The 11,360-nt window shown below is 62.4% G+C and overlaps 1 protein-coding gene across 1 annotated transcript; it reads left to right on the top strand.

Moving 5' to 3' along the window:
• Positions 1-9,228: 9,228 nt before the first annotated feature.
• EMIHUDRAFT_203893 (hypothetical protein) lies at positions 9,229-11,022 on the top strand (the record flags this gene model as incomplete). Its single annotated transcript, XM_005781660.1, has 2 exons — positions 9,229-10,702; positions 10,988-11,022. The coding sequence occupies 2 exons, from the start codon at positions 9,229-9,231 to the stop codon at positions 11,020-11,022; spliced, it is 1,509 nt and encodes a 502-aa protein (XP_005781717.1).
• Positions 11,023-11,360: the final 338 nt, after the last annotated feature.

Below are 11,360 nucleotides of genomic sequence, written 5' to 3'. Positions count from 1 at the left end.
TGGCCACAGCACTTGGAGCACTTGGAGTGCACAGTCGGTAACCTCACATCCAGGGCCGGTGAGCTGAGAAGCGCATCCAGCGGGCCGGATGATCGGGATCGGGCTACGGGCTAGAGAGCCCTGACCCCTAGCTAGGGGGGTGCGCATACGCAGGGCAAGGGCCTTAAAGTAAACACGGGTCTCCGAGGGTTAGTTCTGCGCTTTGGGTGTCCCCTAGCGGCGGAACGCCCCCTCTACTCGGAGCTAGTAAACACCAGACACTAGACACGAGCATGACGTACACTCTCACCCGACATCGCCACTCAGGGCTCCTCCGCCCGATCTCCCCACCCCCCATCCGAGGGGGCTCCCCTCTCCTCCCGGTCCTCCCTCCTGTTCGATTTCCGATGGTTCGGCGTCGGCTGCGGAGCCCGCCTTCCCCTCTTATACTTCTTCGACCGCGGCCTCGCCGCCGTCTCGTCTTCGGGGGCTATTCTTGTTGCCTCCGCCTCCGGCGATCCCGTGCCCGACTCCTCGGGCGAGGGCGGCGGCATTCGATCGCTACGCCGCCCCTCCCCGGGGGGTGGGGCCAGCTCTCTTCGGTCGAGGACTCGCGCCCGCCCCCGTGGTCTCTCTATCGTCCTCGGCTCGTCCGTCCGTCCCGACTCTACTCGCAGAGGCCGCGTCAGCTCGTCTCTCGCCTCCTCCGACAGCTGACCCCAGGCCCCCCCCGGGGCCCTCCGGTCTCGGCCCTCCGGCTCGCCGGCGGGTTCGTTGTTGTGTTGCGGCAACTCCCCCCTCCCAGCTCCTTCGCCCGGGTACGCCAGCCTCCGGCGGGGCGGTTCCGGATCCCCCAGGTTATTCCGAGCGGGTCCACACGGTGGCGGCCCCGCCGGCGGCGGGGGTGGAGGCGGTGGCAAGGGCGGCGGGTATGGTGGCGGCCCTTGCGGTCCAAACGCCTGGTGTGGAGCCGCTGGGGCGGCCCCACGACCCTGCAGCCGTCCCAGTGGTGGGGGCGGAAGTGGCAGTGTGGGTGGCGGAAACGATGGCAGCACTGGCGGCCGCACCGCTTGGTGTGGAACCTCAGGGGCGGCTCCTCGACTCAGCGGTCGCTCCAGCGGCGGGGGCGGGTACAGTGGTGGTGGCGGCGGGCCTGGTGGCGGTACCGGCCGCCGCAACTCCTGAGGCGGGGCCTCGGAGGCGGCCCCCTGCCCCTGCGGCCGTTCCAGCCGTGGTTCCACGCGTCGGCCGTCCACCCCGCTCATGGGGGGGGGCCTAGCTCTCGTCTCCCCTCGGGAAGGGGGGGGGGCAGGGCCCGGATTCGCCGACGGCCCCGCTTCTCCCCCCTCCCACTCCGCATCAGGCCGTAGATTGCCCAGTAGTCGCGTCGCCTCCCCCCTCGCCCGGTCCTTCTCGATTCGGTCCCGCACCGCCCGGATATCAAAGGCCGAGTTGTGTTCAGACAGCGGGCCCGCCGATGCCACCCGCCTCTTCACACAGCAGGCGTACGCCTTCAGCGCCTGCCCCCCCGACAGTGTCGGCCCCGGTGCGATGTCGTTGACGAGGTAGTCCTCCCCCTCCCACCGGAAAACCTGTCCAAGGAGGTCCGTCGAGCCAACCAGTCGTTTAGCCAGGCCCCGCACCTCTCGTGCCTGTACTGGCCTGAGCACGCCGGTGCTGGCCGCGAACGACAAACCGATCGCCCTAAGTTCCGCCAGGACCGCCTTCTCGCCCGCCACCGCGGCCTCTTGGTCCCTCTCGGCTTCTCGGATCGCATCCCGTCGCTGTCTCACCCTGTCAGCTGCCGGTACGAACCTCACCGGGCTGTCTCGTGTCCTTTGTGGCAGAGTCCGTGTCGGGGAAGGCCGACCCGCAGGTGCAGCCCCGGCTCGGGGTGCGCTTGCCTGTTGCGGCGGCTGTCCCCCCCTCGTCACCAACCCGCCTCCTTGCCTCCTCTTCTCACGGACCACAGGAGCTGCACAACAAAAGCACACGAACACTCCCTGTCCCTGCATGGCGTGGCACAGGCGCCCCCTCATCCCCTCCTCCGCTCCTCCTTCCACCCGCTCAGAAATTCGTTCCAAGATGGCGCTAACCACCTCTTCGGCCACTTTCGTGGCCGCAGGTCCGTCTTCCGGCTTCACGTGGAACAGTGTGCGAAATTTACCGCCGCACCCATGACAGGCGGCCAGCGTGGGGAAGCGCTCCGTCCCGAGCGACTCGAGAGGGATCCCCACCGTTTGCCAGTGGCGCGTCACTTGTATCGCCCGCTGCTTGGCCACCCGGGCCACCATCCTCAGGGCGCCTCCCTCCATCCCGAGCAGCGCACCCGCCATTTCCGCCTCCGCCATTCCCATCAGTCGCAGGAATCGGGGGAGGGCGGCCGGCACCGCTCCGTCGGGAACGGCCTCCTCCGGGACCGCTCCAGCAAGCTCGTGTAACGCTTGCAGCGTTGCTGCCGCATCTTTCGCCTCCTCCCCGTCCCCTACAACCTTGTCCGACAGGGGCAGGAATGACATGGAGTCGGGCTGCCAGCGCACCACCCTCCATGGTGCCATGAAGTCCACCGCCCCGCAGCACGTCTGCGCAGTCCACGCTAGCGTCCGCCGGTCCCCGCCCCCATACCACGTGGGGGCCCATCTGGTCGGCGCGCCTGACTCGCCACAAGAAGCGAGGTTTTTTTAATCGCGGGCCGCCAGCGTGCAGCGTGCCGCCGAAGATCTGCGCTTCCATGCCACCTGCAGCAACCACGTGGCGTATGAGTTCGAGGCGGGCAAATGCGGGCGCGGAGCACGTGTGGATCACATCTCCAGCAGCTGCGACGCCAATGGGGAGGCGCGGGAGCGCGGTGGATTACAATGGGAGACAGAGCGCATTTCGGGCTGTGCTGAGGTTTCGGCACGACAGAGGGCGGGCTCTCTTGGCGTGCGCTCGGGTCCAGCACACACGGCGCGGACTGATGTCGGGGGCGCATGCCAGTGTCGTTTTCGGGCGAAAGGGCTGGAGTTTGGTCAGTGTGATGGAGCTCAGAACGCCGATGATGAAAGCCTAGTACGAAGGTCGTACGGTAGCTAGACAAGTGCACAAGTCTTGCACGCCGGCGGGGCGGGCGCGAAGGGGCCTTTTAGGGGCCTAGAGAAGACAAACACCTCTCCCAAAGCTAAAAGTATGCGGCGTTTACCGTTTTGGCCGTCCCTGGCGCGTGGGCGTGCGCTTGTCCTTTGGACCGCACTGTGGGGGCGCCGCTGCGCGCTGGCTCCTGGCTGTCCTGGCCAGCGAGAGGGAGAGAGTGGCACTGGCAGAGCCGGAGGAGCGCTGCGTGCCGCGGCCCTGGGGAGCGATGGTGGGGGCAGCCTTGTGCGCGAATTTCGTACAGTTACACGTATCACGACACAGTTGAATAACACGACACAGTTGAATAACGGTAAACACAGAACGGCAGGCACAGCCCACACACCGGTAAAAAAACCGCGGTCATACAGAAATATCGCGGGGGAAGAGAGCCCCCACCTCACTGTGTGCTCACAGCTTCCCCGGCGCCCACGCCTCGATCTTCTTGGGCAGCAGCTGGTTCGACAGGTCCTCTCCGTGGCCCAGGTAGCCGTCCTCGCCCTTGCCCCAGGCAAAGACAGCGCCGTCGGCGGTGATGGCGAGGCTGTGGTATGCTCCAGCCGCCACCGCGACGACGCGCTGCCCCGCCAAGGCCTCGAGCTTCTTGGGCAGCAGCTGGTGCTCCTCGTCGCCATGGCCCAGCTGGCCAAGGGATCCACCGCCCCAGCTCCAGAGGGCGCCGTCAGCGGTGAGGGCGAGGCTGTGCACGGCTCCAGCCGACACCGTGACGACTCGCTGGCCAGCAAAGGTCTCGACCTTCTTCGGCAGCAGCTGCTTCTGCTGGTCGCCGTGGCCCAGCAGGCCATCGCCCCAGCTCCAGACGGCGCCGTCGGCAGTGAGGGCGAGGCTGTGGAATAATGCAGCTGACACGGCGACGACGCTCCGCTCCGCCAAGGCCTCGACCTTCTTGGGCAGCAGCTGCTTCTGCTGGTCGCCGTGGCCCAGCTTGCCACGGCCTCCATCGCCCCAGCTCCAGAGGGCGCCGTCGGCGGTGATGGTAAGGCTGTATTCAAATCCCGCCAACACAGCGACGACACGCTGGTCGGCCAAGGTCTCGAGCTTCTTCGGCAACCGCTGCTCCTGCTCATCGCCGTGGCCCAGCTGGCCAGAGGTTCCAAAACCCCAGCTCCAGACGGCGCCGTCGGCGGCGAGGGCGAGGTTGTGGTTGCGTCCAGCCGACACAGCGACGACGCGCTGGCCAGCCAAGGCCTCGAGCTTCTTGGGCAGCAGCTGCTCCTCCTCGTCGCCGTGGCCCAGCTGGCCAGAGGCTCCAAAGCCCCAGCTCCAGACACTGCTGTCGGCCGTGAGGGCGAGGTTGTGAATACCTCCAGTCGACACAGTGACGGCGCGCTCGCCGCCCAGCGGGGAAGGGAGGCGTGTCAGCGTGTTGAGCCGCGTCACGCCCTCGCCGTGGCCGAGGAGACCTGGGACGTAATGCGGCGCCGAGCCGCACGACGAGAGCCGCCCCTCGCCGTCGATGAAGACGCTGTGCCGTTCGCCTGCCGCCGCCCTCGCCGGCGGGTTGGACTCGCGCAGCAACGCCGAGTAGCACAGCCACCGCACGGCGCAGCTCTCGCCCTCTGGCAGCGCCGGCAGCTCGAAGCCTTGCTCTTGCGCCCACAAGCGGATGCCCTCCGCCGCGAGCGAGGCGTAGAACAGCAGCGAGACGGCCGCGACGCGAGCGATGTCGGCGGGGTCGCAGCGGGAGATGACGCGCGCGAGAAGCTCAAGGGGCAGGTCGGTGAGGGGGCAGTGTGCGGCGGCGGCGGCGGCGGAAGCCAGGCGGCGGGAGCGACGCCGCAGAGACATCGCAAGAAGAATTCTGCCGGGACATAAAGTCCAAACATGTCACGAGACTCCCTAGGGTGGGCGACGGATAGCGCACCACACACCTCTCCTTAAAATCCCTGTGTGGTGGCGGCGTGCCGTCCTCCCATCCCTCCCTTGGGTTGTCTGTTTTCTTTCTTTCTTTTATGTCACGATACTTCTTTCCTTAAAATCCCTGTGTGGTGGCGGCGTGCCGTCCTCCCATCCCTCCCTTGGGTTGTCTGTTTTCTTTCTTTCTTTTTATGTCACGATACACCCGAAGGGGACCCCAGCGCCAACATCATCGCTTCGGTGGAAGTACGAGTGTTCGAAGAGAGAGTGGACCTGAGCAACGATATGACTTGGCGGCAAATGATCGGAGTGGGCGTCAGAAGAGTCGTCCTTGCGCGAGGAGAGCTCGATAAACTCGAGGGGCCAAAATATGCCGCTAGCAGGGCAGAGCTGCGACGAAAGGCGGGAGAAGAAGCGAGAGTAAGGGATCGGCAGGCGGCGGCGGCGTCGCAGAACGAGGCAGAGGAGAGCGGACGCGACAGAGGAAGAAGCAACAAGAGAGAGAACGACCCGAGAGAATAAATAAATAAAACGGACACGCCAAAACGAGGGGTGGGAGAAGGACAGGGTCCCCACCTGCACGAGCAGGATCTTGTAAGGACGATCAGGGACACAGGGGAACGGGAGCGGGGAGCGCATCGCGACGTCCCTAGGGAAGCAGAGCTCTGCCTGTGGGGGGTGCTGGCATCTCTGCACAGACAGCTGTAAGTAGCATGCGTTCCAGTGGCGAGAATTTATGGTCGGCACCAAAATCAGTGGTCTCACCGGCGGGCCCTCCTACTGCCAGCCGGGCGGTGCGGGGCACGCCAGCCTCTCTTCTACGCCTCTCGTGCCTCGCGGCGCCTCTGCGTCAAGGAGGGAAGATACGGCTCTCGCAGCCCATCATACGCCGTGGCACAGCGGAGAGCACAGCGGGCTGTACAAGTCCATCGGATAGTGCTCAATATCTTCGCATGCTCGTCGTGCGCCCTTTTTTCTTTGTTTCGATCGTGACACGACGCCCTCGATTGTGTCAATGTTGAGCGACAGCTTCGCAGACCTGTGCATGAGCGAGCGCCACGTCGTGATCGACGCACTAAACTACCTGAGCACCTTCATGCCCGTCAACGAGCCCGGGTTTAAGGGCCGCACAGAGCCGTGGCCCCTTGTGCACGAGGCAGCGGTTCGCGTGCACGCCTTCGTTGACGGCTGCAGGAAGAGTGGCGTGACGCCGCATTTCGTGATTGACTGCGGCTTCGAGAGCGACGAGGCGCTTCAGACGTGGATGGGCCGCCGCGAGAAGGAGGTGCAGGAGCAAGAGCGCAACATGCCGTACAACGCCGACTGCATCCTCGCAGCCCTCCTGCTGCAGCGCGGGGCCGACGTGCTGCGCCCAGTCAATCTTGACGGCGACGATGTCGTCGTGCGCATGGCGGTTGAGCTGCATTGCGCTGTGGTCTCCAACGACACCGATATGATGCGCTACAAGGAGCTCAGCCACTCCAAGATCATGGTCGGATGGCTCTTCAAGCCTGACGGCCGGGTCGAGTTTGTGCGGCGGACCCACTTTGCCATGGCCAAGGGCAAGGAGGGTCTGCCCCCAAAGTCGATCGAGCATCTGCCCTTTGAACTCGAGCGCTGGCGTGCGGAGGCGGCCGACAACAAGTTCGTGGCCACGGTGGGCGAGGACGAGCACGTGTACCGCCGCGGCAACAGCGACTGTTTCACCAAGCTGCTCGGCAACCTGCACCACCTCGCCCAGCCGCTGCGGCGCGCCTTGTATGCAAAGATGGGCATCGTTCAGGTCAGCGAGATGTACCCCATCTGGGACGGCAAGCCAGGCTGGTACAAGACGACTGTGACCTCGGACGCGTCGCTTGCTGCCGTGCTCGAAGCTGGGGCATCGGGAGCGCTCGCATGGCTCGTGAAGGCCGAGGACCAGGCGGCCGACGCCAAGCTGCGGGGCATCGATCGCAAGTGGCGGTCGTTTTCTCGCGTGATGATGTCCGCCGAGCTGGTCTCCAGCGTGGGCGACGGCAACATCCTCAAGGCCCTCGTCCTAGCAGCAGGCATTGACCCCGACCCTGGCATCAACGTGGCCATCGTGCAGGAATGGGCCGCGGAAGCGCCGCAGAGCCGCTGGGCGCCGCCCGAGCATCTGCAGTACAAGAGCTGCTGCGACTGCTCGCAGCCAAATTACATGAACATGGGAGAGCTCGAGTTCTTCTGGGAGAAGGGGTACACCTTGCCGCGCCGGTGCAAGTCGTGCCGCGTCGCGCGCAAGAAGTGAGTCGTGGCACCGCTCGCGCTGGGTGCGTGGAAGGGGGGCGACGAGTGGAGTGAGAGAGTGAGGAGTGGAGCCAAATAAGGCCGGGCTCTCTCACTCGCCCTGAAGGTGGCTTCGTAAATAAAACGGACACGCCAAACGAGGGGTGGAAGAAGGACAGACAGGCTCCCCACCTGCACGAGCAGGATATTGGAAGGACGATCAGGCAACAGGGACACAGGGGAACGGGAGCGGGGAGCGCATCACCCGGTAGGACAGTTGTGCTCCCAGCTCGAGAGCGCCGCAGCAAGAGCAAGGCGACGAGATGGCGGCCCGTCGCAGCCTCTTTGCGTGCTGCTCCTGCAGCTCTCTCGCTGCTCTTCCTGGCCCTTGGCCCCCTTGCTGTTTACGAGCGTCCGTGTCTTCTGCCTTGCCGTTTACGTGCGCGCTCGGTGTGCTTCTCTTTAGATAGGAAGCGTGCGCCGTGTTGGCAATGTCGTCTGTGTACGCATGTTCCTCTACTATTCCGTTTTCTTTTTATTTAGCAGAGCCGGAATTTTGTTTTTCACGTTCTCCGACCCCTGCGTGGTGTCCAGTCCGACGTCCGAGCCTGACTGTTCTTCACCTTGCTACCTAACCCAAAGGGTGTGGAGGTGAACCTTCTTTTGTACCAGGCTAGGATTGAGAGCAGCCTCGCTCTCAACCCTATAAGTCGAAGGATTGTGAGCAGCACTCCTCGCAGTCGTAGCATCTCTGTGCGATTGTGAGCGCCTACGCTCGCAATCCTACATCTTCTAGGACTAAGAGCAGCTCTCCGCTCACAATGTGACTGGTGACGCCTACGACTACTACCAGCGCGCTCGCAATCCGAGCAAAGTCTAGGATTGCGAGCAGCACTGCTCACAATCGAGACATGTTGCATGCAGGTTGCAGTCTGTATAGAGAGAAACTGCACCATACAGACCCTCTCTGCACACTCAGTGCACTTGCCGCTCTCCCGGCATGCTAGCTCATTCGCCGTCTCAAGTGGCGAACAATGGACAACCCTCAGGGTGCCGCAGACCTCCTTTCCAAAGCCTCCGAAAGATAGTCTCGAAATCGAACAATCAATCACACACACCCCACTCTCCTCTCGCACGGCGACTCGGATTTCGGCGGAAAATTCTCTCTGTGGGGCACACAGGCTGCGAGCGTGTGGCGACGAGGAGGTTGGAACACGCGGCAATGCCCGAGACGTGACTCTCGAGACAGACGGCTTTATCAACGCGGATGGAGGCCCAGTCAGCAGGCTGCAGCTCGAGGCAACTGCACATAGAACAGACATCAAGCCTGAGCTAAACCAGCCAGGCGTGATTGATTGAGCTAAAGCCTAAACCAGGCACGATCGTCGGTGGGACTACGTCGCGCGATCGCCACAAACTCCCATAAAAACGAAAAAAATGCGCTCCGCGAGACCTCGATAGAGTAGTGCTGAAGGCGCTCTTTTTGATTGAAAATAGCACGAAACAAAAAAAACGACTTCGATCAGCGTCCCCCCAGAAATCCGCCTTTAATCGTCAAGGCAACCATGCACTTTCCTCGTCCGCTCGCGCTTGCCGCGCCGCATTGCGCCCGACTATGCCGCCGCGAGCTGCACACCTAGACCCCCGCGACGCCTATTGCTCACGGAACCCGCCGCCCCCTCACCACCCCTACCATGCGATGCGCCCTCGCTCGCGGCGCGAGCGGCTGCACCCCCCTCGGCCTCGCACCGCCTGCCTACTCCCGCTCGCAGGTACAGCCGCTGCCATGGAGGGCCCTGCACTTACCCTCCGCTCGCCCTGCCCTCCCGCATCGCGCGCCGAAACCCGCTGCGAGCTGCACGTCTTGACCGCCGCACGCAGTTGCTCACCCGCCGCGCCCGCACCACTCCCAGGCGGCGGGCGATGCGCTTCACTCACTCGCATGTACCCCCCTCGCACCGCCTGCCACCTCCCGCTCGCAGGGCCGACCGCCTCCCCGACTCCGCAGAAGCGATGTTGCCTCTTGCAATCGCACTTCTTATCCTCTCCGCCAGTGTCGCCGACGCGTTTAGTTCCGTGCCCGAATTCCCTCCGCCGCCAGCGCCACCAGTGTACGTCATCATGGGTCCCGACAGTGTGCCAATCGCACGCGCCATCGTGGACGCAACGGAAGCTTGCCCCGTGCTGATGGCTGATGGGAAGATGATGATCGTCACCACGCATGCAGAGCCTGACCCTGATCACGGCTTTCCTGAACGCGTCTGCTCTGGAGATCTGCCGAAAAACTACAGCTTCGCCTCTTTCGGGCCGACAGATTTGCCCTCCGTTGAGTCGGGCCCAGTCAATTTTGGGATCATCGGGGACACAGGCTTGCGAGTCAAGGTGAAAAACAATGGCACCCTCCCTTGCCCCGCCAACCTCTCCGAGAGCATTGTCGAGTACCCCGGGAGCGCTGGAGTCTGCTTTGATTATGGAAAATGGAACGGGAACATCCAGGGAATGGAACAATCGCTCAATCCGGTCTCGAACCCGTGGCCATACCAGCTGATGGCGGACGAGCTCGCTGGAAAGAACCCTGACGTCATCATCCACGTGGGAGACTTCTTGTACGGCGAAACCGAGTGCCCGGACGTGTGCCCCGTTGACGAGGAAGACGCGACCAAGGGATTCCTGGACCCATGCCCATGCGCGAACATGACGAGCCACGGGGATCAGTGGAGCAGTTGGCAAGAGGACTTCTTCGAACCTTCGAGGAAGCTCTTGCTCGCAGCGCCATGGATCATACTCCGCGGCAACCACGAGATCTGCACGAGGTCGGGGGTTGGATGGTTCCGGTATCTGGACCCGCGTCCGATGCCTCCCCTCCAGGAATGGAAGTGGCAAGGGGCGAAACAATACGTCCCATGCAGTGAGTTCACCGATCCATACGTCGTCACCTATCACGATGTTCAGTGGCTTGTCGTCGACAGCAGCCAGGTCGCTTCTGTCGGTGGCGGCATCGACCATTACGATGGGGATTGTCCGACCGAGGTCACGGTGATCACAGGTCTCGACCCCCGCAACGAAAGTGCGTTTCCCTACACGCCGAATTCGTCGCACGGCTTTGACCCGTCCAATTTCCCCGCGGAGTACGGCAACTATACTGAGATCTTTGCAGAGGGCAAGTCAATGCTAGACAGCCACAAACCCGTGGGGCTGCTTTCGCACCGCCCCCTGTACGCCATCACGTGCCACAAGGGCAGCTACCTCGCGCTCGACTACACTCTCCAACTGGCTGCCGAAGCGACCGGTCTCTTCAACTCCACGATCAAGTTTGTCCTATCTGGGCATTACCACCTCTTCCAATACGTTGAGTACGAAGGCCGCGTCCCCACCCTCGTCTTCGGGCACGGAGGGACCAAGCTCTTTGACGGCGATCCGAACATTGCGACGGCTGTGGGGGCCACGGTCCTCACGGAGGACGGCGCGCCGGCAGCAGTAATTACGGGTCCGGTCTCCATTTTGCCCCGATTTGGTCTCGTTTTTGCCCAAAAGATTTGTCAAATATTTTTGGTATTACGGCGTATTTGTGTTCATTTTGTAGTATTACATAGGTATTTACTCTCGTCATATTCATCGTTTTGTCGTATTATAGCATCTTTTTGGGGCTTAGTTTGTCCGTATTCAGCCACGAATATTCCGAGCATATTTTGCCAGCGCATTCTGTTGTATTCCAGCGTATTTGATGAATGCATATTCCGTCCCATTCGTATTCGCGAGTATTGTTGTGCAGGGCATATTTCGCCGCCTGACGTATTTCCGCCGTAATAGTATAACGACGTATTACGGGTGTATTCGTGTCCATGCATATTCTACGGTCGCCATATTGTTACGAATTTCAACCCGACCCCACCGCCGCCGCACATTGCAGCTGCATTCTCTTTGTATTCGCGCTCTGCCGATATTCGATCGTATATAAGAGGGTCAGATTCTAACATATTGTATCGTATTCCGTGTGTATGAAGACACCGCACTATGACAGCATATTCAGACGCATTGTAACGTATTCAAACGTATTCGCGTTTTGTGCGATTCAACCAGATTCAAGCGTATTCAACGCTATTATCTGGTATTTCAGATGTTGGCCACGATGAAGCGGACCTTGT

The sequence above is a fragment of the Emiliania huxleyi genome (assembly GCF_000372725.1).
Source record: "Emiliania huxleyi CCMP1516 chromosome Unknown EMIHUscaffold_20, whole genome shotgun sequence".
In the NCBI taxonomy this organism is placed as follows: Eukaryota; Haptophyta; order Isochrysidales; family Noelaerhabdaceae; genus Emiliania; species Emiliania huxleyi.
The sequence above is the reverse complement of the archived record's forward strand: the minus strand, read 5'-3'. Positions and strand labels throughout refer to the sequence as shown.